Source organism: Nerophis lumbriciformis, linkage group LG01 (assembly GCF_033978685.3).
Source record: "Nerophis lumbriciformis linkage group LG01, RoL_Nlum_v2.1, whole genome shotgun sequence".
Lineage (NCBI taxonomy): Eukaryota > Metazoa > Chordata > Actinopteri > Syngnathiformes > Syngnathidae > Nerophis > Nerophis lumbriciformis.
Genome location: NC_084548.2, coordinates 26,470,067 through 26,496,516, shown reverse-complemented (window position 1 = coordinate 26,496,516; position 26,450 = coordinate 26,470,067). Strand labels below are relative to the sequence as shown.

General features: G+C 39.7%; 1 protein-coding gene across 6 annotated transcripts in view; it reads right to left on the bottom strand.

The window, feature by feature from the left end:
* cd99 (CD99 molecule) overlaps positions 1-26,135 on the bottom strand; it is a 55,649-nt gene extending 29,514 nt beyond the window's left edge. Inside the window, exons 1-9 of one of the 6 annotated variants that reach the window (XM_061978234.2) lie at positions 25,810-26,133; positions 21,175-21,207; positions 15,156-15,203; positions 13,826-13,858; positions 13,652-13,699; positions 11,218-11,271; positions 9,919-9,993; positions 7,269-7,289; positions 2,786-2,806 (exon numbers count right to left, since the gene is read on the bottom strand). In XM_061978234.2, the coding sequence (XP_061834218.1) occupies positions 2,786-2,806; positions 7,269-7,289; positions 9,919-9,993; positions 11,218-11,271; positions 13,652-13,699; positions 13,826-13,858; positions 15,156-15,203; positions 21,175-21,207; positions 25,810-25,873 (397 nt within the window). In that variant the 5' untranslated portion in view covers positions 25,874-26,133. Of the gene's footprint in view, positions 1-2,785; positions 2,807-7,268; positions 7,290-9,918; positions 9,994-11,217; positions 11,272-13,651; positions 13,700-13,825; positions 13,859-15,155; positions 15,204-21,174; positions 21,208-25,809 lie in introns of all 6 variants that reach the window. The other 5 variants (XM_061978197.2, XM_061978245.2, XM_061978207.2 and 2 more) reach the window with 5 other exon arrangements.
* Positions 26,136-26,450: the final 315 nt, after the last annotated feature.

Below are 26,450 nucleotides of genomic sequence, written 5' to 3'. Positions count from 1 at the left end.
CAGGTGCTGGTGAGGAAACCAGCCTAGGGGCAGGTGCTGGTGCGGAAACCAGCCTAGGGGCAGGTGCTGGTGCGGAAACCAGCCTAGGGGCAGGTGCTGGTGTGGAAACCAGCCTAGGGGCAGGTGCTAGCCGTGACTTAGGCAGAGGTGGCCTGGCTGGAGGTTGTGGCTTGGCTGGGCGCAGCTGTGCTACCCCAGTAGCACAGCTCCCAGCACTAGCCCCCCCCCCCAAGAAGCGGATACCAGACGCGCTCCCTGTGATCTGGAATCGTCTTCAGTGGTGGGTGGAGGGAGGTCAGGAGGGGGGTAGACTCCTCCCCTCTCACTTGTCCAACAAGTCCATTTCTGGGAGCATTAGTCACTGGGGGCGGAACTAAAGTCACTGGAGGCGGGGCTTGGAAAACAGGAGACTGAGACTGAAAAAATCTAAATTTTGAAAAAAAATTCTCATAAGGATTAATTCTAGAAACAAAGTCCTTAGTGGGGGGCTGACAGAGGGAGTAAACAGAATCTAAAAAAAAATCTTGGTCTCTGGCTGACTGACTGGAAAAGGCAGGCTTAAAAAATGTCAGTGATTACAACAGGTGCGCGTCAGAAACACAAGCGGCAGGTGGAATTAATATGTAACTATGGTAACCAACTCAAAGGTGCACAGACAGGAACAAAATGAGTCCAAGACTAACAGAAAACACACGTGACCCGAAAACCCAAACAGAAATATGATCCGGGCAGCGGATCATAACAGTTTTGCTGCCAATGGAACTGGCGCTTTACAGAGAGTAAATGGGACAGTGAAAAAGGAGGATTACCTCCTTCAGAACAACCTAAAATCATTAGCGCGGAGGTTGGGTCTTGAGCGCAGTTGGGTGTTCCAACAGGACAATGACCACAAACACACGTCAAAAGTGGTAAAGGAATGGCTAAATCAGGCTAGAATTAAAGTTTTAGAATGGCCTTCCCAATGTCCTGACTTAAACGTGTGGACAATGCTGAAGAAACAAGTCCATGTCAGAAAACCAAACAAATTTACTGTAGCTGAACTGCACCAATTTTGTCAAGAGGAGTGGTTAAAAATTCAACCAGAAGCTTGTGGATGGCTACCAAAAGCATGTTATTGCCAAATAAATAGTAACATTGCTGTATGTATACTTTTGACCCAGCAGATTTGCTCACAATTTCAGTAGACCCATAATAAATTAATAAAAGAACCAAACTTCATGAATGTTTTTTGTGACCGACAAGTATGTGCTCCAATCACTCTATCACAAAAAAAAAGAGTTGTAGAAATGATTGGAAACTCAAGACAGCCATGACATTATGTTCTTTACAAGTGTATGTAAACTTTTTACCATGATTGTATGTGTGTGCACTTCATAAGTACATCAATGTACTTTTCTTTCTGTGCTTAGTTTTACTGTAACTTCATTGTCGAGACTTTCAAAGAACCTCAAGTTGTTTTTTCAATCTCTAATTTTAAAGACTATTTACGTACTTGGCAAACTAAATTCCAACATTCAGGGACGGCTGAATAATACATGTCAATACACCTGGGGTGTACAAAGTCCAGCCTGTATTACATTGTACTAATAAAATAAGCAGCAACACAAAGAGGAAAACGTTATGAAAAAAAACATATATCTTAATACTAATTACTAATAAGTTACACAGATTTGTTTGAAATTAATGTTTACATTTTTTTACACCTTTTTAAGAAATTATATGCATCATTAACGTGCAAATCATATATTAACATCATATTGACACTGCCCCAGCCATTCCCCCACCACACCTCCTAGCCACGCCCCCACTGCTACAATCTGTGGAAAACACTGAAAGCAAATCAAAAAATGTTGGACATTTTTACAAAATGTCAGTGGCAGGGGTCATACATTACCATGGACTGAAAGGGTGCAGGAATGAAACTTCCAAGTGACAGTAGATTCAAATTTACATATGTTCACCCTTGAATTTGCAATCCAGGTGCCTTCTGGAGGAAAGTGTGTTTGGGCAGATGAAACAAATTAGCCCACAACGACAACACGTTTGTCGTGTTTGGAGTATGCTTTGGTGTCTGTACTGATTCACTGCACAAAGTGGATGAAATCATGAAGAAGGACTACCTCCAAATGTTTCTAATTCACCTCAAATCAACAGTTAGACAGCTAAAACTTTGACACGATTGTGTGTTACAATTGCCAACAGAACAATGAGCCCAACAAACATCAAAACTGCTTTTGGAATGAATAAATCAGCTAAAATTCATCTGCTGGAATAGCCTTCCCAAAGCCCTGACCTCAACCCTATTGAACATTAGTGGACTATGCCTAAAAGCTGGGACCGTGCCAGGAAACCAACCAAATATAAATGAACTTAATCAATTCTGCCAAGAAGAGTGGTCAAATATCCAGCCAGAAGCATGTTGACTACAAAAAGTGTCTGGTCGAAGTGAAACTTGCTAAGGGATATTTAACCAAGTATTGAAGGGGCTATACTATATGGAAATCTTAATATAATAATATAATCTTAATATCAATATTGACCTTGTGTAAATTAGAGAACCTTTCTCAACAATTCTTGTTTTTCAAAGTCATTAATTACATAAGGTGTATTATAATTTTATTTTCATTCAAATAAATCATTAATGGCCCAAAATAACCATAATATAACTTTCATGCTTCACAGTAACAATTGATTGGAGGAGTTGAATTAATGAGGCGACAGCAGTCACAATGAGGTATCAACACAAAAACATTTGAAAAAGCATGAAATAAATGTAATTATTTACCTTGAGGCTGATCACCAGTATCTGTGAAGATGACAAAACATAATTATTTTACAGTTCTACATCATTCTGGATAGAAAAAGCATATTGACTCTTGTTGAGTCTTTTGAATGAAAGAAATCGATGCAATGTTTTGTCCCATGTTGAGAGTAATGTCCCGATTGCACAAAATTTGAATATTTATTTATTTTCTACCATTTATCCTATAGAGTCATGGGTCAGCAGACTATCCAAGCTGACTTATGTAAGAGATGGTCACCAGTCAATCAACCAGTCTCTGTTGAAGGTTCCCAAATGTCTTTTCACTTGACAAGGCCAAGCTCTATTGCGGGATTGCAACGAGACTTACTCAGGTTCCTATATGAACGGCAATAATTCAATATGGCTACTGTCAATTTATCTATAGCAGCAGAGATGTTAGCATATTTTAATGGTTTAGTAGCAAAAATACAAGACATATCACTTCAAATCAGCAAGACGGGGAAAACTTGGTTATGGTGTTAGTTTATTTTGATAATGCATACAATTAGATAATAATACATAACATATTTCCAATTTCTCATTACAGCATGTCCAAAAAGAAATAGGAGGAAGCAGATCTTATTTAATCCTACCCCTTTTTATCATAGCATAACAATTTTTATTTTTACTTAACACAACTGTGAACAAATCAATAAATGAATACGTAAATTAATAGACAAATGAGTAAGTCAATAATTATTAAGTAAATAAATAAACAATTAATACAGTTATCATTAATAAATAGGTAAGTCATTTATGGTTCACATTATGCGATAAATAAAATTATCTTTAAAAAAAAAAAAACAACCTTCAAGATGTTTTTTAAATTCTTATTTGTACTTTGTTAACACTTTGAACGATTTATTAACCCATCCATCCATACAACTGCTTCTGCTTATTTGAGGTCAGGTCGCGGGGGCAGCAGCCTAAGCAGGGAAGCCAAGACTTCCCTCTCCCTCCCCATCTACTTTGTCAAGCTCCTGCCGGGGGATACCGAGGCGTTCCCAGGCCAGCCGGGAGACATAGTCTCCCAAACGTGTCCTGGGTCTTCCCCGTGGCCTCCTACCGATCGGACGTGCCTTAAACACCTCCCCAGGGAGGCGTCCGGGGGGCATCCATCTGGCTCCTCTCGATGTGGAGGAGCAGCGGCTTTACTCTGAGCTCTTACCGAACGACAGAGCTTCTCACCCTATCTCTAAGGGAGAGTCCCGCCACTGACGGAGGATCTTCTCATTTCAGTCATAACCCAAAGCTCATTACTCCTTCTTCACTACGACGGATCAATGCAGGGTTCGCATCACTGCAGACGCCGCACTATCCGCCTGTCGATCTCACAATCTTCTCTTCCCTCCCTTGTTAATGAGACTCCGAGATACTAAAACTTCTCCACTTGGGGCAAGATCTTCCCAACCTGGAGATGACACTCCACCCTTTTCCGGGCGATAACCATGGACTCAGACTTGGAGGTGCTGATTCTCATCCCAGTCGCTTCTCACTCGGCTGCGAACCGATTCAGTGAGAGCAGAAGATGCTGGCTAGATGAAGCCAAATCATCTGCAAAGAGCATAGACCTAATCCTACAGCCACCAAACCGGATCCCCTTAACGCCCTAACTACGCCTAGAAATTCTGTCTATAAAAGTTATGAACAGAATTGGTGACAAAGGGCAGCCTTGGCGGAGTCCAACCCTCACTACTAATGGATCCGACTTACTGCCGGAAATGCGGACAAAGCTCTGACACCGATCATACAGGGAGCGGACCACCACAACCAGACGGTCCGATACTCGATACTCTCCGAGCACTTCCCACAAGACTTCCTGAGGGACACGGTCAAAGGCTTTCTCCAAGTCCACAAAGCACATGCAGACTAGTTGGGCAAACTCCCATGCACCCTCAAAAACCCTAATGAGAGTATAGAGCTGGTGCACAGTTCCACGACTAGGACGAAAACCACACTGCTCCTCCTGAATCCAAGGTTCGACTATGCAGCGTATCCTCCTCTCCGATACACCTGAATAGACCTTACCGGGAAGGCTCAGGAGTGTGATCCCACGATAGTTGGAACACACTCTTCGGTTCCTCTTCTTAAAGAGAGGAACCGCCACCACCCCGGTCTGCCAATCCAGAGGCACCGCCCCCGAGGTCCACGCAAAGCTCACCTTGTGGTGAGTTGGTTCCGATGGTGAGGGAGTTTCTTAACCCCTAGATGCAAAATGAACCAATGGTTTGTTATCCTTCAAAATCTTGAATATCAAAAGTTCTAATAAATTCATATTGCTGGTATTCCTCATAAAACATGTTTGTGACATGAGGTCAATAATGACCCCAAGCAGTTCCTATGGAATTTTCTATGAAGCTTTATTTCTTAGCAACTCTTACTGTCCCACCTACACATCTGACGTCATCTTCACATCTGATGCATCTGGCAATCAAACTGGCAGGAGAGTCACGTTACTAGTTGTGTTTGGTGGCCATGTTGGCCGGTAAGTCACGTGACAATTTGTGTTTGGTGGCCATGTTGGCAGGAGAGCCACGTGACGAGTTGTATTTAATGGCCATGTTGGCAGTCATGTGACTAGTTGTGTTTGGTGGCCATGTTGGCATTTAAGTCACATAACTAGTTGTCTTTGGTGGCCATGTTGGTAACGGGGTCACGTGACCAGTTGTGTTTGTTAGCCATGTTGGCAGAAGAAGCAGGAACTAAAATGAATGTACCAAGTTAGTTTTTAACGTTCAGAGTTTACTATACTATATACTATGTATATACTGTAGTTTGTATATAGTTTACTATATCCAAATGTTGAAAAATACAACACACAACTTGTGGGTTAGACAACTAACTTGTATAATGCACCTGCCATGGTTGTCACATCTATAATTAGCCATAAGAATGTAAAAAGTTCCAGGTTGTACAGTATTTGGAATTACCTCATTAGCTTTATGTCGTCCTACAGTAATGGATCAGATATTTCCCCCTTACTGGGTGGTGAGACAGCTGACATCTGATGTGTAAATGGGACAGTATTGACAGTCAAAGTTGCATCAGATGTGAAAGATGACATCAGATGTGTGTGGTGCAGTCATAGTTGCTAAGAATAGAAGATTCCATAGGAACTTCTTGGAGTCATTTTTGACCACACTTGTGAAATAGTGGGTAGTGATACAAAAATTGCAATTCCTTAATATTAATAAAAAAATAAATACAAATGCAAATCGCCTCATGTCACAAACATGTTTTATGAGGAATACCTGCAATATGAAAACATTACAACTCATAGTTTTAAAGATTTTGATGAACAACAAAACCGTTTTTGCAAAAACAAATTGATTATAATTGGGGTCATTTTCCGGTTTCGGTGGTCTGCTTGCATACAAATGTTAAAGTTTCATTTTTCTCTAAAGTCATAATCTCCTCTTTTGTTGAGAATAATTATTGTACACTTTTGGGTAGCAGGTTATAGTTTAGTACATACTGTATGTACGTTTGTACATAGACATATATATATACACATATATATGCACATATATACACACACACATACATACATACATACATACATATACACACATATATATATATTCATAAACATACACATATATATGCACATATATACACACATACATACATACATATACACATATACATACATATACTGTAAATACATATACTGTATGTATATACATATATACACAAGTATATATATATATACACACATATACATATATATACAGTACATACATACATATAAATATATAAATATATATATATATATATATATATATATATATATATACACACATATATAAATATATATATATATATAAATATATATATATACTGTGTATATATATATATATATGTCTTAATAAGGTTATCCAAAAAATAGTGCTCGATACCGTAGTAGAGCGCAATATATGTATGTGTGGGAAAAAAAATCACAAGACTATTTCATCTCTACAGGCCTGTTTCATGAGGGGGGGTACCCTCAATCATCAGGAGATTTTTATATATATATATATATATAGATTTTTATATATATATATATATATATATATATATATATATATATATATATATATACATACATACATATATACACACATATACATATATATATATGTATATATATATATATATATATATATATATATATATATATATATATATATGTGTGTAAATCAAGCCTTATTCATTTGGACCCTGTGTAAGTTAAAGAAAATCCTAATGAAATTTAAAATTGTGCACCCAGTACTTTTTTTTAAAATTCATTCAATACGTTGTATAATCATTCCACACTGAAATAAGAAAGGTTCAAATTAATCATTAAAGCCAAAAATGTATATGATATTGATGGCCTGCTGTATCTACCTGATTGATTACATGGCCCAAGAGCTGGTTTAATGATGCCAGCAGCACTCACAAAAAAGTAAGTACTAAGTTATTAGTTAAGTGGGTTATTTACCGTAGGGCTGGTCAGCACGACCTGCAAAGATGAAAGAACATAATTATTTGTTCTGAATATACAAAGCTTACTGATCCCCTTAATGCTGATGAGTCTTTTATAATAATAATAATAATGGATTAGATTCACATAGCGCTTTTCTACATCAAAAGAGACCTATGATGTGCCCTGTGGAGTTTGCATGTTCTCCTCATGCTTGCGTGTTTTCTCCGGGTACTTCAGGCCCGAGGCTTCCTACCACATTCCAAAAATGTGCATGTTAGGCTAATTAAAGACTGTTAATTGTTCATAGGGTTGAATGTGAGTGTGAACAGTTGCTTGTCTATATGACCCCTGTGATTGATTGGTGACCAGTCTAGGGTGTACCTCGCTTCCACCCGAAGTCAACTGGGATAGGCTCAAGCTCACCCGTGACCCTAATATGGACAAGTGAGATTAAAAATGGATGGATTAATTTTTACCGTTTATCCTATTCAGGGTTATGGGTAAACTGGAGAGTGTTCCAGTGACACAAGGAAAAGCTGACTAAATTTAGGCTTTAACAAGAAGTTTACTGCCACTCTGTCTGAAATAAGGCTACAATTAAAGGTACTGAATTTCAAACTCTAAAAATAAAATGTGTTAATAATTAATGAAGTCAATAATGTAATACATTATTATATAGTACACTAACTTGTTTTGTCAGCTATAAAATGTCCTTAAAATAGCTTTACATATATTGACCTACATTTAATTGTTTTAACGGTTTTTAATTTACAAAATGTATCCAAGTGGCCACTGAATTCCTCAACTTTTACGTAATCTTGCCGTAAAAAACAGCTCTGATCTATGAAGTTGACCAAGGATTATAAACCGGAAGTATTCCCCTCACTGCGGGATACAATTATACAAACCCCTTTTCCATATGAGTTGGGAAATTGTGTTAGATGTAAATATAAACGGAATACAATGATTTGCAAATCCTTTTCAACCCATATTCAATTGAATGCACTACAAAGACAAGATGTTTGATGTTCAAACTCATAACATTTTTTTTTTTTTTGCAAATAATAATTAACTTAGAATTTCATGGCTGCAACACGTGCCAAAGTAGTTGGGAAAGGGCATGTTCACCACTGTGTTACATGGCCTTTCCTTTTAACAACACTCAGTAAACGTTTGGGAACTGAGGAGATTTACATTTTTTAAGCTTCTCAGGTGGAATTCTTTCCCATTCTTGCTTGATGTACAGCTTAAGTTATTCAACAGTCCGGGGGTCTCCGTTGTGGTATTTTAGGCTTCATAATGCGCCACACATTTTCAATGGGAGACAGGTCTGGACTACAGGCAGGCCAGTCTAGTACCCGCACTCTTTTACTATGAAGCCACGTTGATGTAACATGTGGCTTGGCATTGTCTTGCTGAAATAAGCAGGGGCGTCCATGGTAACGTTGCTTGGATGGCAACATATGTTGCTCCAAAACCTGTATGTACCTTTTAGCATTAATGGCGCCTTCACAGATGTGTAAGTTACCCATGTCTTGGGCACTAATACACTCCCATACCATCACAGATGCTGGCTTTTCAACTTTGCGCCTATAACAATCTGGATGGCTCTTTTCCTCTTTAGTCCGGAGGACACGACGTCCACAGTTTCCAAAAACAATTTGAAATGTGGACTCGTCAGGACACTTTTCCACTTTGTATCAGTCCATCTTAGATGAGCTCAGGCCCAGCGAAGCCGACAACGTTTCTGGGTGTTGTTGATAAACGGTTTTCGCCTTGCATAGGAGAGTTTTAACTTGCACTTACAGATGTAGCAACCAACTGTAGTTACTGACAGTGGATTTCTGAAGTGTTCCTGAGTCCATGTGGTGATATCCTTTACACACGGATGTCGCTTGTTGATGCAGTACAGCCTGAGGGATCGAAGGTCACGGGCTTAGCTGCTTACATGCAGTGATTTCTCCAGATTCTCTGAACCCTTTGATGATATTACGGACCGTAGATGGTGAAATCCTTAAATTCACTCGCCCCATCCTTGTTTGTGAATGACTGAGCATTTCATGGAATCTACTTTTATACCCAATCATGGCACCCACCTGTTCCCAATTTACCTGCACACCTGTGGGATGTTCCAAATAAGTGTTTGATGAGCATTCCTCAACTTTATCAGTATTTATTGCCACCTTTCCCAACTTCTTTGTCACGTGTTGCTGGCATCAAATTCTAAAGTTAATGATTATTTGCAAAAAAAAAATGTTTATCAGTTTGAACATCAAATATGTTGTCTTTGTAGCATATTCAACTGAATATGGGTTGGAAATGATTTGCAAATCATTGTATTCCGTTTATATTTACATCTAACACAATTTCCCAACTCATATGGAAACGGGGTTTGTACAACATATATTTTATTCTAGGTCGGGTACAGAGGGCGTATTTATGTTGTATTATCCTGTCTCTTACGCCCTTTTTTGGAAGCAAACAACATACTTTGACTAAAGTCATAACTTCAATCCAGAACACACTTTCTCATTCAGTATGAGAAACTCTATACAATATTTTGACTGGAAATGATGTCCTAAACATTAAGATTAAAAAAACATAAATGCATGTTATTGTACTACTAAAACTGTGTTTAAAAAGCTAGCAGGTAATGGCGTCTTACCTCCACCTCCCTCAGGCTTGTACTCTCCACCACCTAGGTCATACAAGTCTTTATCATCAAAAGAACTGCCTCCACCTATATGAAATGACAAACAACATACAATGTAGGTCTACTGTATATTGTGTTTTTAAGAACAATTTTATTTGCTATGCAATAAGACATATTGCCAGACTAACCAATATGCTGTTGCTGGACGCAAAGTAATACTTAAAAAATAATATACAGTGGAACCCGTTTGTCAATGCCCTTCGGATGTGCTGACTGATGTCAACATAAGCAGTTGTTAATATAACTGAAATCGAAACTAGCCATGCACATAGACTTGTGACTTTGTCCAGAGCAAAATGAAGTGAAGTTAATTATATTTACATAGCACTTTTTTCTCTAGCGACTCAAAGCGCTTTATGTTGTGAAACACATTATCTAAACCTTTAAGCTACATTTAAACCAGTGTGGGTGGCACTGGGAGCAAGGTGGGTAAAGTTTCTTGCCCAAGGACACAACAGCAGTCACTAAGATGGCAGAAGCTGGAATTTAACCTGGAACCCTCAAGTTGCTGGCATGGCTGCTTTACCATTTGAGCCGAATGGGTGGGTGGGAATGGGTGATAAATATTTTCTTTTCAGTTTGTTGAAATAATTTCTGTGTATAATCTGTGCATATTTTTTTTTTTTTTCATTTTTATATTGTCACATGATATTGTATACCCTTATCTCACAGATCTACTGGAGTAGTTTACTTGTGCAATGGAACCTCATTTTCCTATGCCCTAATTTTTGTATGATTCGGTTTTCAAAGAAAATTTTAATCTCGGTTATCAAACATTACACATAACAGACTAGATGGTTTGCCCGTGTATTATTCTGCTGAATTGAGTATCAAAACCAAAATCTCTTGTTGTGGTAACTGTAAGTACGACCACCATGGGGCCAAAGAAAGTTACGTGAGCCCGCACTTTGATTCAATTCAAGGAAAATAACTCATAACATTACATACTACGTTATTATTGCTTTTACTTTGAAGCCTAATTTGCATTGAACAGGAAGTCACTTTGTGCACTTTGTTGTTTTCTGCTGCTTGGCGATAATAATGACAACACATGTTGACATAAAAGGACCCATTCTTCAGAGAAATGTCACTATTCGATTCAGGCAGGAACTTTTTAGTGCTAAGAATACGGTGGTTCAGGACTTAATGATTTGGTCAACATAGACAGGTTGTCAACATAAACGGGGTCGACTCAAGCCGGTTCCACTGTACTGTAAATTGATTAATACGTTTAAAGATTTGCAAACTTACCTCCTCCAGGCTTTGGGGGCTTGATTGCAGGTTTGTCAGGTTTTTCATTTGGGTCTATAAACAGGAGGAAAGTGACAAAGCTAATGTATTTATGTAAGTATTTACAGTGCAGGCCCTTTACTATAGAACATTAGCTTCATTACTAACCTGTGGCATAACATGAACACCTTTGACATCCATTAATACAGAGCGTAAGATACCTTTTATACGTGGCTTGGTGCTCTACTTTTAACTGCGTCGTATGCATCATTAATATTGTCCTAGTAGTCCTTGACCACATATAGTGTTTCCACCAATTAGCTACTCATCTGCTGCATGTCTGTTGGACAATTTTTTCCTGCCTTTCCAATTTAAATCAATATGTATGTATTGTTTTTGCCTACCTGTTGCTGCCTAAGCTAGTTATTACCAGGTTTGTTGGTAAGTGTATATTTTCTGCGTCATTCCTGCCTCCTAGTTAACTTTGCTCGTGGTTCCGTCCCAGCAGCTCTTTATGTTTATGCTTTTTGTTGTCCGTTTTTCCTACCTAGCGGTACTTTTTGTTTTTTCCCCTTCATGCTGTTTTTGTGTTTTTTGTGAATCTTTTTTTGTAAGTACTGTCTCAGTCTCTGCTTCAGGGGTTCACCATTACGATGCCATAACAGTAAACCTGCAATCTTCTCCTTAAACCCTCGGATTCCAGAGCCTCCTTCCTGCCACCGCTCAAGAGCTGCATAGAGACACATACCCCCTCAAGCGGTTACATGCTAACTATTATCAGCAAACTGTAAAGAATAATTAGATATTGGATATATTTGGATGAATATTGTAAAATCTGGTGTGGAACTGTACTTTGTTCATGAAATAGCTATCAGTGAGGTGGCGAGAGCACAGGAACAGTGAACGTGAGGTAGGTCTTTAGCTCCCAAGAAACAAAAGATCTTCCCATTGCTGCCTGAAGGATGGCTGACAGCGTCTTGTTTGATATATAGCTCTTCCGTGGGGGTGGCGCCAGACTTGCAATTCTCTTCCAAAACACTAAGGGGCAGTGTCTCCAGGAGGAGCAACCAGAATCAATTTACTTTTAATGGAGGTTTACTTATAAACCAGAGGAAAAGACGTTCATCAAGATGGACTGTAAAACTTCCGAACGAGTTGCGACAAAGGACGCTATTATTATTTGCAACGCTATTCGGGACATGAGTTAAGAGAGCGCTGTCATATAGTTGTTAATAAACAAAACTGTTAAGTAACTATTTTAACGACATCCTGGTGTTAATGTGTATGGTCATGTGTTATTGATGTTTGGCAATAAAAGTTAAAAAGAATGTCATACTTTGTGACTTTCTTCTGGACGCAACAACAACACATTAAGCTGAAGAACGACACATTAGGTAATTATTTTTAAGGTGCACCGAGAAATAAAGTACACAAAATCTGTTTTCATGCAAATATTTAATAACTGTTGCTTAACTTCATTCAATAATGTGTGCATTTCAAACACAAAGTTTGCTTTCCTGTGGTCGGGGACCCTCCTCTGAAAAAACTGACCAATCACAGGTGTGCGTGCGTCGCTGCTGACGCCAAGCTAGGATTTTTGGGAGGTGCACGCATGGCTTGCGGGAAGATACGCAGGGGGAAGGGCAAGACGACGTTGCTTACGCAAGTTACGTGACGCGAGATCCAGAATTAAAAACACCAACCTCCCAATATGGCACTTGTACATCATGTAGAATAAGACATTTTAATCATATACTCTATATAAGTCTTAAAGAGAAACTGCACTTTTGGGGGGGAACTTTGCAAATCATTCACAATTGCTATGTGAGACAAGAATACATCTTTCTTTTTTATGTGTTAATAAATAGAGAAAAATTGCGAGAAAGAAGCAGGTAATGGAGAGTCATCTTTTCCATCTATAAAGCCTGCTAAAAAACATCTAAAAACCACCAACAATGCTCCCTTTACATGTCGTGACCTGCATTTTAACATGGTTATTGTAGGAATTAACACCAAGGAAGTGTTTTCGGATGTAGTAACACAGCACATTGTTCATAGAGACAACAGGCCGGCCACTAGCGAGAGGAAAGATACTGAGCTGATGCTGCTGAATCGCCAGAGTTTGTAAAAGTTCATTCTAGAGTATAAATCATGCCTCGCACATGTAGAGTAAAAGGTTGTGGCTGGCTGGCAGGCAGGCAGGCAGGCAGGCAGGCAGGCAGGCAGGCAGGTGAGCAGGCACGCATGCACGCACGCACGCACGCACGCACGCACACACGCACGCACGCACGCAATAAATTAATACTTTACACAGAGGGACAATAATCCCTGAATGTTTAATGAAGAAGCACTAATGGCTTTACTTGGAAAGGCAACATCCTCTAGGTCAAAGCCAAAGATGCAGGCTAGAAATATGTTTGTGCTCATACTCAAGGAAATAAATACAAAAGCCTACCAGAACCTCCAGGGTTAGGTTTAGGTTTATTAGGTTTCTTCGGTTCATCTGTTAAAATGTACCACAAAAAGTCGTTTTTTTTTTGTCTTGGAAAACAAAAACTGACTATCCAACTAGTGGAGTCGTACACGTTAGGCATCATGGGATCTATATGTTTTGAAATAAAAATGTTACCTGGTCCTAGGGCATCAAATAGGTCAAATCCATCTATGGAGAAAAAGGAAGAATAATTGCTTGAGAAGTTAGTATGAAAAGGTTTTAAGACATAAAAAAAACGAATCTATTATTACTAACAAATAAATCCACACAAGTGATTGCTGTAAAAATGTTTCAGTTTGTTGCAAACATGCTCCAGTGAGAAAGTAAGGTTTTTCAAGCTCCATTTCAAGATGAAAATATCCACAAGCCTCTATTTCAGGGGTATATAACGTTTTCCAGGCTAAAGACCTTCAAACTGATGGAGCGATGGAGTATCTTGTATAAAATGGTGTTTTAAATTAAACTGGTCCGGAAGGTACTTTAACTCAAGATTTCTGTGGTTGGCTTATCTCTCCTGTGCTTGTGTTTTTGTTGTGTTAAAAAACAATCAATTTTCCTGATCCAAACACTTAAAAATGAACTAGCTGTGAGCTGAGAATGGACTCTCAGTCAATCAGGGGGAACCTGACACAGCATAGGCATGGATACACAGGTAAAGCAGCAATAGGGGCGGGTCCTCCTTGAGGGACTGCTGAATAAAGCGGTACCATACTTGATAGAACTCCTGAGTGTCACTGAATATGTGCATTGTTGACTAGAAGACATCTTCTGCCACCATTTATCTGTTCACTAGAGTGTGTTGGATCAATGTTGATGTCTAATCAGACAAACTTTTCACGACCGCCTTGCAGTACCCAACTACGGACACGGACCTCCTGCTCTAACTCATAAAGTCAAATTGGCTGTGTTCAACCTTCTAAAAGATTTTTTTTTTTTAACTCACTCATTCAATCTTAAAAATATTTCTCCAGCAAGTTTGTTAAATTGTCCGAACTAGGCTTACTTTTCTTGGCTCGAAACGCCATCATCTAGTTTTGTGTCTGCCGACAATACTGCTTGCTAACCATAGCTCTGTGCTGGCGGTAGCATGTTTTGCATTGAGGTGATAGGATATAAAAGCCAAAGTATTTGGTGGTAAGCAACGTCTTTATTGCACAGTTTGAAAACAGCAATGCTCTTCTCCGCACTTCTTCTTTAAGCCTATCTTTGTCATTAATCTCAGCCAAATATAAAAATATGTGCTTTTGTGGTGTAGGTGCCAGGGATTATGGATTGGGAAAAGTTCTGTGGTTGCAATTAAGTGTGTTATTTTTTGTAACACCTAAATTTTTTTGTGTAATTAATCATAATCATCATTGTAAAGTTATTACAATTACACTGTATGCTTTATCTTGCATGCAAAACACAGAATGTCAAAGTGGTGGTTTGGTGCATTAAAATATTTATCTTAATAGAGAATACAAACCATCATCTTTAGGATTTGCTGGGGCTTCTGCTTTTGGTGGAGTTGGCTCTATGGGAACAGAAACAATGTTAGTGGGTCTTTCCTTATATGTACCTTGATTAAAAAAGGAATAATCATTTTAAAAATGACAATTTTGCATGACAGACTTTTCACAACACGAAACAAAAAGTAAAAATGGATGGATGGAAACATGTCATAACCTACCACAGTGGCGGTTTTTAATTTTTCCTATTTTAACTAAGTTTAATATGATAGGCTCCAGCGACCCCCCGTGACCCCGAAAGGGATAAGCAGTAGAAAATGGATGGATGGATTATTAATTTGACTGTGCGAGAAGAACAACCAACTGCTGGTTACTTAGAGAAATAACAAAATGTAGTTTAAAAAGACACTGGTTGAAAACAGATATATACTGTACTAACTTGACTGTGGACCTTAGAGACTGTACCTCAGGCATGGTGTCTGAGGCTGCGTACACAATAACAAACGATTTTTAAAACGATATGAAGATAATCCACGCAGTATTGTATGTATCCAATATATAACTATATCAATAAAAAGAGACATTACAATTAGAGATCAACCGATTATTGCCGCTGATATTTGCCATCTTGGTGTATATCGGTATGGGCCTCTTTTCATTATTTTTTTAGTTACAGTTTTTTTACAACTACAACATAACTACATCAGCAGATACAATATATACACATATGATAGCAGTATTCAGTATTTAAAAAAATTATAATGTAAAATAAGAGTTGTGGATCGGTGGAGGGAATACTTCGAAGACCTCCTCAATCCCACCAACACGTCTTCCTATGAGGAAGCAGTGCCTGAGGAATCTGTGGTGGGCTCTCCTATTTCTGGGGCTGAGGTTGCTGAGGTAGTTAAAAAGCTCCTCGGTGGCAAGGCCCCGGGGGTGGATGAGATCCGCCCGGAGTTCCTTAAGGCTCTGGATGCTGTAGGGCTGTCTTGGTTGACAAGACTCTGCAGCATCGCGTGGACATCGGGGGCAGTACCTCTGGATTGGCAGACCGGGGTGGTGGTTCCTCTCTTTAAAAAGGGGAACCGGAGGGTGTGTTCTAACTATCGTGGGATCACACTCCTCAGCCTTCCCGGTAAGGTCTATTCAGGTGTACTGGAGAGGAGGCTACGCCGGATAGTCGAACCTCGGATTCAGGAGGAACAGTGTGGTTTTCGTCCTGGTCGTGGAACTGTGGACCAGCTCTATACTCTCGGCAGGGTCCTTGAGGGTGCATGGGAGTTTGCCCAACCAGTCTACATGTGCTTTGTGGACTTGGAGAAGGCATTCGACCGTGTCCCTCGGAAAGTCCTGTGGGGAGTGCTCAGAGAGTATGGGGTTTCGGACTGTCTGATTGTGGCGGTCCGCTCCCTGTATGATCAGTGTCAGAGCTTGGTTCGCATTGCCGGCAGTAAGTCGGACACGTTTCCGGTGAGGGTTGGACTCCGCCAAGGCTGCCCTTTGTCACCGATTCTGTTCATAACTTTTATGGACAGAATTTCTAGGCGCAGTCAAGGCGTTGAGGGGATCCGGTTTGGTGGCTGCAGGATTAGGTCTCTGCTTTTTGCAGATGATTTGGTCCTGATGGCTTCATCTGGCCAGGATCTTCAGCTCTCACTGGATCGGTTCGCAGCTGAGTGTGAAGCGACTGGGATGAGAATCATCACCTCCAAGTCCGAGTCCATGGTTCTCGCCCGGAAAAGGGTGGAGTGCCATCTCCGGGTTGGGGAGGAGATCTTGCCCCAAGTGGAGGAGTTCAAGTACCTCGGAGTCTTGTTCACGAGTGAGGGAAGAGTGGATCGTGAGATCGACAGGCGGATCGGTGCGGCGTCTTCAGTAATGCGGACGCTGTATCGATCCGTTGTGGTGAAGAAGGAGCTGAGCCGGAAGGCAAAGCTCTCAATTTACCGGTCGATCTACGTTCCCATCCTCACCTATGGTCATGAGCTTTGGGTTATGACCGAAAGGACAAGATCACGGGTACAAGCGGCCGAAATGAGTTTCCTCCGCCGGGTGGCGGGGCTCTCCCTTAGAGATAGGGTGAGAAGCTCTGTCATCCGGGGGGAGCTCAAAGTAAAGCCGCTGCTCCTCCGCATCGAGAGGAGCCAGATGAGGTGGTTCGGGCATCTGGTCAGGATGCCACCCGAGCGCCTCCCTAAGGAGGTGTTTAGGGCATGTCCGACCGGTAGGAGGCCACGAGGAAGACCCAGGACACGTTGGGAAGACTATGTCTCCCGGCTGGCCTGGGAACGCCTCGGGATCCCCCGGGAGGAGCTGGACGAAGTGGCTGGGGAGAGGGAAGTCTGGGCTTCCCTGCTTAGGCTGCTGCCCCCGCGACCCGACCTCGGGTAAGCGGAAGAAGATGGATGGATGGATGAAAATAAAACACTGCTCAAGCACCTGCATGTGAAGAGTTGCCTTTTTACCCCACTGCAGCACTTACGCAGCAAGCACCCAAGAAATTATGTCAGCTAGCTTGAAAAATGTCTCATCAATAAGCTACATAAAGGAGCCCAAGAATTGGTTTTATTGAAATGTTTGCAATATTTCATGGTTTTTCGGGAGGAAACATTACAATGTATTAAAGGGGAACTACACTTTTTTTTTTAACCTATAATTCACAATCCTTATGAGAGACAAGAACACATGTCCTTTTTTAATGCATTCTAACTCGCAAATTAACGTTAATAAAAGTCTGCTTACAATGGAGCCGATGGGAGCCATGACGTACGTCAATGCGTCTATTGGATTTATTCAGACCATTAAAGCCAATAAATAACCATCCAAAAAGCGGCAACAATACTCCATTTATATGTCATGACCTGAATATTAACCAAGTAATAGCGATATTGTTATTATAACCGCTAACTTTAAGGTCCTACATCTAATTGATTAGAGAGGGGCAACTTCTTTCTGCTGGTTGTAGTCACATCTTCCGCTGGTGAGCTGCTTTCTATGCTCTGAGCTTGTGAAAGTTAATTCTAGATTATAAATATTGCCTCTCCCCTTGATAGTAAAATAATGACAAACTGATAAGTTGTCAAACTTTGACTTGGAGATGGCGAGAAAGGCACGTGAAAGACGCTGGTTTGCACCCACCTTTTTATTTAACCCTTAGCAAGGCTTATGAGTCATTCTTTATCTAAATGGGAACATCTGAACATCAAAACAGTCGGCATACCAGTGACAGCAGACATTGTACAGTGAGTAATGTTTTATTATGTTTGTTGGCTCTCTTGATGTCTGCAGTTAGTAGTAATCAGTGATATCGTTGAAGGAAAATGTAAACATTGATTGCGTCTGTGAAATGAATGCTTAAAATTATCAAAATACATACATATTACATGTTATTATAAATGTGTATGTTACTATATTACGGATATACTTACAGTGTTTATATAAAATGATGATGGAGGTGCTAGAGGTTTTTTAGAGTGCTTTATAGGCGGAATAAAGCAACTCCCTTGGCTCCATTGTAAGCAGACTTCTGCTCGCATTTAATTACAAATTAGAATGCATAAAAAAACAAAAACATATGTGTTCTTGTTTTACAAAAGGATTGTGAATAATGCGCAAAATTAAAAAAAAATTGCTTCAAAATGGTATAACATTGAGTAGATGGCAAGTTATTGTGATATAGAGAAATCCCATATTTTTACCAATTTTCCCAGGAGACTTCCCATATTTTCAAATGCAAACGTTGATGCGCCTCTGACCCGCAGAATTAGACACGTATAATAAAGATGTTTGGGAAATCTTCTGATAATTGTTGGTGCTTAATTAACCTCAACATCAGTGCCACATTAAACATTATGTCGCTACTGGTCTGTTGTTTCCTAAAAAATAATGTTAAATAAAAAAAATTAAAGCTTTGTCCAGCTGTTCACAGATGTACACTATTCATGTTTAAATAACTTTTACTGTAAATATTGGTTAATGACCTCTTGACTACTAACAGTCGGTAATAGTATTGACCCTGAAAAAACATATCAGCCAATATCTAGTTACAATGCGAGACCAAGTGAGGTGGTTGCTCTTTCAGGCTTCTGCTTTGCCAAAAAGTGCATGTGAACTGGTAAATATGCTATTTTTTTAAACCCAACTCATGTATATATTTTTTTTCCACCGCAATGGGAAAAATGCAAGTTTTTAAAAAAAATCTGTGGCTCAGATCATCATTAAATATTGGGCAATTGATTTTAAAAGGTCCTGGATGAATCACCTAAGCAACCTTGAAATCTAGCGACATAAAGGTCAAAAAGTACTTGGTAATAATATAATCTTTGACACATCTGACTATAAAATGTTTGTGCAGAAGGCATTAGGCTTGTCCATGTGTGTGACAAAATATCAATATGATAAACTATCGCAGTACTTACGTTACGTTTCATGGTGACATATTTGGCAACCTTAAGTTGTGTTATGTTTTGTTCTTTTACATGTCTTTTTGTTATGTTTATCCCACATTCAAACGCTGGTGATGCCTGAGCTGGGCGGAGCTATGAGACACGCTGCAGCTATTTCCTGTTTACACACCCTTTTAACCAGCACGGTGGTAAAGGGGGTTAGTGCGTGTGCCTCACAATAAGAATGTCCTTGGTTCGATCCTGGGCTTTGGATTTTCCTGTGTGAAGTTTGCATGTTGTCCCTGTGACTGCGTGGGTTCTCCGGCTTCCTCCCACCTCCAAAGATATGCACCTGGGGATAGGTTGGTTGGCAACACTAAATTGACCCTAGTGTGTGAATGTGAGTGTGAATGTTGTCTGTCTATCTGTGTTGGCCCTGCGATGAGGTGGCGACTTGTCCAGGGTGTACCTTGCCTACCGCCCGAATGCAGCTGAGATAGGCTCCAGCACACCCCGCGACCCCAAAAGGGACAAGCGGTAGAAAATGGATGGATGGATGCCCTTTTAACCATTTAGCTGCGAATGAGAGCACTTGGTGATTCTCAATTTTGGAGCCTCTACGCTACACGTTATTTCCTAACTTTAACACTGCAGTGTTTGTTTCTAGTCTGTTTTTTGTTTTTTTTATGTGTCTTTAACATAACCACTGTGTTGCTTTCCAGTCCTATATCCCGTCTGGCCAGTCAGGTTTCTTTCTGAAAATTTTTGTTGGCCACGTTACAGTGTGCCTTGCCACCTAAATAATTTTTCTTGGCACCGTAGTTTTTTGTACAACCTTATCTTTTACATTACTCACTTACGCTGTCTCTGTATCCTGGGATCCACTCTTGCTGTGTTAATCAGCCTCAACAATTTTACTTTACGTTTAAACCTCGTTTTCAGTTCTATTATCAAAATACAGCCACGCTAAACTTCTTCCAACGTTCTTCATTAGTGGGTTGAGTTGCCAATATGTCATCCATGATTGTGCAGAATTCACCAGAAAAAGTAAAAACAAACAACAGCGCTAATATGATGGACTGTGACGTTAAATCGATGCAACAGCATTGTTTGAATCAAAAATGTGGACTTTGGAATGTGAATGTGACAAAGTTGGCTAAGGACTTTGCACAGTGTAAGTTGTATAGGTTTGTTTTACCCCTAAAAACACACTAATATGTTGTAAAGTGTTAACAGCGATATGTCGCTAATTGCAATATGACCATATGGAGATATTGCTGTGAACGTGAGGCATGTATAGTATCGTTTCGTGAGGTACAATGAGATTGTCAAGCTGTAAGGTAGCAATTTCATATCAGAGGTGTCTTTCTCAGTGAGAACCTTTGCAGTCAATGTAAAACTGCATAGCAACACTGTGACACTGACACTGGTGTTCTAGGAGTTTCCCTTTCATGGAAGACTTCAGCCTTGGTTGTTTCTGAACATTTTAACAATTTCTCGTCAGGTGGTGGTGGACGTTTGGGATTACTTCCAGACCCAAATGGGTCCGGCAAAGTGATGACACTTCCAAAAAACTTGTACTTGCATACAATAGTTTACTGTACGGCAGGCATATCAGTGAGCCCAGAAACATTTGATCGGGTGTACTCACCTACATCATCAAGCGCATCAGACAGGTCAAATCCTGTATGAGAAAGACAACAGTTATTAATTTATTATAAGACACTAAATTGGCCCTAGTGTGTGAATGGTTGTCTATCTGTGTTGGTCCTGCAATGAAGTGACACGACTTGTCCAGGGTGTACCCTACCTTCTGCCCAAGTGCAGCTGTGATAGGCTACAGCCCCTCTACAATCCCGAGGGGGACAAGTGGTAGAAAATGGCTGGATGTGGATGGATGGACTTTGTTTCATCCTTTTGTTTGTTTTTATAATAGCTTGCTCTAAGTGATATCATGACTAAAGGATCACGAGGCAGTATTTATAACCCACATAATTCCCTTTTCCGCTAAATAATCAGGAAAGTTACATTTTTCGTAATTGTGATTCTTGGAACTAAATCGTTCCTGTGGCCATTGTTCTGTGCATTTGCACAGCAACGAGGTCCTTGGAATAGTAACGTTAAATTAGGCTGATGAAGCAGCAGAAGCAACAAACTCTGCCATTGTATTACTGTAATTTAGAAACAATAGTAGTGAGATAATATTACTGCAAGTTATAAATTGTAATAAATTATCAAATAACTACAAATACACTCTTTGGTTGTCATGTTTATTGTGCAGTACAAATACACACAATATCCTATTGTGTACCCACACATGATGCTAAAGGGAAAGCCATCAGTCAAGTGGTGGGGCAGGTTGCATCTTTTGGCTCAGGTGCACACAATAGTGTAATCTAAAATGTTGCTTTCTGAAATTCTCTCCTCAGTTCAACCAAAATCCTGGTTTTCGCCAAGGCATCCAGAAGGTAGTCATACTTGTCTGAGTTGATAGCTACAATACTGTTGTTTTGTGGCGTGCAAAAATATCTAAAATCTTTAACTCAATATCTGTGCATCTGTGTTGGGCGGTCAGGGCTAGCAAGGCTTCTCTGCTACAATTTAAATTATAGTATTTATTCCAATTAATTATTCAAATGTATTCCCAACTGTCTATTATCGTCATTTTGTTGCATGTATCTTGGTTTCACTGCTTCTAGTGTGTATCTTGTTTTTTTTTGTCAGATTAGTTTTTATGCCATATCAATGTAATCTGCCTAGGGACTTCAGAATCAGGAGTGCCCGCCAATGTTACTTAAACAAAGTTAGTAACAGGGCTGTTTTTTTAACCAATCTGATGTCAGCTTTACAGCACAGCACCAGCTGGCAGGCATACAATGACGCACAGGTGTTTAACTCCCAGTGCGCGGGCAAAATTCGGCCCGAGAAGCCTGCGGCCCCGCAAGGCAGATTTCAACAAAGAAAGAACTCCAAACTAACGTCAATTACACCTTGCCTATAATGCAAATTTACTTTGTGAAATGTATTTAACAACTGAGACCACAGTGATATTTACAGGATGCATTGCACTATCTATTATTACTACCGTATTTTTCGGAGTATAAGTCGCACCGGAGTATAAGTCGCACCTGCCGAAAATGCATAATAAAAAAGGAAAAAAACATATATAAGTGGCACTGGAGCCCAGCCAAACTATGAAAAAAACTGCGACTTATAGTCCGAAAAATACGGTAAGTGTGTCAGATTACCATCAAAAAGAGCAATAATTTATTTTTACACTGCTAAGAACAACACCCCTTTACCTATTACACCCTGTTTGTACAAAATAACACATAGAAATATGTGATCATAGAGTCAAAGGTGATCATTTTAACGACAACAAAGCATGCTGGGAAATTTTGCTGCACAGATGCATGCTCAAACTTGCCAACTCTTCTAGACTCTGCAGAAAACTCATGGAAATTGCCTTTGTCTTCCAAAATACAAACTTAAAGGGAAACTGCACTTTTCTGGAATTTTGGCTATCTTTCACAATCATTATGAAAGACATGACGGCGGATGGATTTTTTATTTTTAAATGCATTATAAATGTTAAATAACATTCAGCTTACAGTACTAGTACAATAGGAGGTCCTCTATTCCGCCCATAAAAGCCAATAACTAACCATTCAAGAAGCGCCCACAATACTCCATTTACATTTTATGACTTGAATATTAACAAAGTATTAATGATATTGTTGTTATAACACACACAAACTATTTATAGTGGGGACTTGATCACTCTGTGTGTCCCTATGTTTACATCATTGAGTGGTCTTCTGTTTCCTCGCTTCCCTGCTCTTTGGAGGTTTGTAGGTTTATTGTTAGATCATAAATCATGCCTCTCACATAGAAAGATGGTACACTTTGATAGCCATTTAGGACCCGGAACTGGTGAGAACGACACGAAAAGAGTCTTGGTCACCCCCGCTCCCAACACCGTTTCTTTGCGAGGATTATGAGACATTCTTCATCTAAATGAGAATATATGAACATCCTAGCAGTCTTCATCCTATTGACAGCAGAACTTATACAGTAAGTGATGTTTAATGTTTGTTGGCTCTCATAAAGTCTGTATTGAGTAATAATCAGTGATAAAAAAAAGCAAACGTTGTGATGCGTTTTTGAAAATAATGTGGAATGTTATTATAAATGTGCCCTGATGGAAGTGTTTGTATGTTTTTTAAGGGCTTTATAGGCATAACTGAGCAGCTCCTATATAAGCTTCATTCTAATCTGACTTTTGATCGCATTTATTTAATATTTACAATGCAAAAAAAATAAATAACATCCATTGTCACGTCTCTCATAATTATTGTGAACAATAGGCACAATTTCAGTTCCCCTTTAAGTTAAAAATATCTCAGATTATGATTAGAGATGTCCCATAATATCGGCCGATAAATGGTTTAAAAAGTAATATCGGAAATTATCGGTATCGGTTTCAAAAAGTAAAATGAATGACTTTTTGAAACGCCGTTGCACGGAGCGGTACATTTCCGGTAAAACACGGATATAAACCCAGTCAGCAGCCCCTCCCCTTTCCCCTCTCCCACACACAACACAGGAGTTGACGACTGGTTAATGACCTGTAATAATTGTTTTCATTTCCTTCTTGAAATGCTTCTTTCTCTGTTGTACCACATCTTGCTGTATTGCCTTTTTTTAACACTGGACAAAATTATAAATGGAAAACTAAAACTCTATATGTACAAATTTCTGTCAAATATAGTTGACAAATGTGTCTAAATGAAATATAGTTATCTTGACCTCGGCTTAATTGGAACTGAGCTTCCGCATGATTGGATGAGCTGTCTGATGCTAAATCCCTTTTTGATTGACAGCAAAATGATCAACAATCTTGAAGCATAAATCACTGCCAGAGGATTGTTGCTAGATTTATTCCAAAGTTTTGAGTTGATATGAAGGATTTTACAATTATAAGTGATGTTTTTCTTTGTATAAAATAGCACCTTTATATATTTTATCTATTATTGGAGACCGTACTTGCATTTAGGGAGTAGATAAAAATTAGCTTCTCCTACTGTACTTAGAAGACCAGCAGCCGACACTGGTGTTCAGAAGCAGATCGAATCTATCCACTTCACAGAAGTGGCATATCAAGATGCTGATTCGACAGCAAGATATTGCACAGGTGTGCCTTATTAGGCTGACTACTACAAAATGTGCACAGAGCTTGCAATAGGCCATTTGACCGCAGGAATGTCCACCAGAGCTGTTGTCTGCGAATTGATTGTCCATTTTTCTACCATAAGCTGTTTCAGAGAAGTTGTCAGTACATTCATCCGGCCTCACAACTGCAGAGCCCATGTGATCACACCAGCCCAGGACCTCAACATCCAGTATTTTCACCACCGATGGTCTAAGATCGGTCACCATCACCGCTGCAATAATCACTTTGTATAACCAAAGAACCCGTCAAAACTTACACGGCATCTTAAAACCAAAGAGCCAACGCCTGCGTTAAAGCCAGTGGAAAGAAAATGGAATGCATACAAGGTCTGTCATGTACACTAATCGTGCATTCAAGCAACCTTGAAAGCATACTAGTTGCACTGTGGGAAAAAAAAACATTCATTATAGTGGAGGAGCTGGTTTTTGCCAGTGTGAATAAAGTAGGTGCCGAGAGATGAGCATGCCAAAAGAACGTTGGCTCTGACGTGCAACACGTTCTGCAGCGGTAAAGTCAGGCCTTTAAAGTAAATCACACCAGTAAAATAAAGTTGCACAGCAGCATGCTGTTGGGTCTTTCCACCAACACCAATTCCTATATCCACGCCCACCCCCGAACGGAAAATTTTGGTAGTTCTGATTTTCTCTCATTTTCAAATGCCAAAGTTGAATGACAGCGTCACGCATCGACTTTTAGGACAGTAAATAGCTACTTTAAGGAGTTTTCAACACTGCATGGGGGGACAAAAATAGGCAGCAACGCAGAACGCCTGACTATTTTGGTATTACGTAATGTTTCCATTAAGTACACTATGTTTCTAAAACACCCAACAATGTAGCGGGACCACATCGTGTATGCATTTAACAGTATTGTATTGTAATTGCAGACATTAAGTGCAACTACAAACATTAGCAACTATTTGGAACGACTATTAATAACACTTAGCTACATTGCCATTGAAAACATAGAACATGCCTTTATGTAATGATTAGCTCAGTGTTACAAGAACAATCACATTATTATTGTGTAAAAAACACAACAAAAAAAACTCACCTTCCTGCGTAAATGTGCCTTTTGCCAGGAGAAAAAGTAAACAGGCTGACAAAACAAACTTCATGTTGCTTTGGTTTCTCTGGACTGTAAAGCAGCTTAAAAGAAAAAGATTGTGCTAAAGGAGTGAGGGAGAGAACATGTCTGCTCGATGGGATCCACTTACAAAACCCCGATGAGTCAACTTTGGGCTGGGCAAGGCTGGTGGGGTGTGGCGGGTTGTTCCACTCAAAACACGTTCCGTTCATGTGACAAATGACTCATACCAATATGTCAGTTGTTAGGCGTTTCTGTCACAGTACCGTGTAACAATAAAAAACACGTTTGGAGAATTTACATGAGTCGATAATCCGAAGTAGTTGTTTCTTTATACATTGGCCTTTACTACCATCTAGCGGAAAACGAGCGAAGTACATGTTCATTGTGGCGGATTGAGTTAGGCCAGGGGTTGGCAACCCAAAACGTTGAAAGAACCATTTGCACCAGAAATAAAACAAATTAAAAAAATCTGTCTGCAGTCGCAAAAAATGAAAAGCCTTCTATAAGTAATATAGTGAAGGCAACACATGACGTAAGTCTATATTATCTATATTATCATAATGCTATCAAAATGACTATGTGTCGCAGACTGACGCAAATCTTCA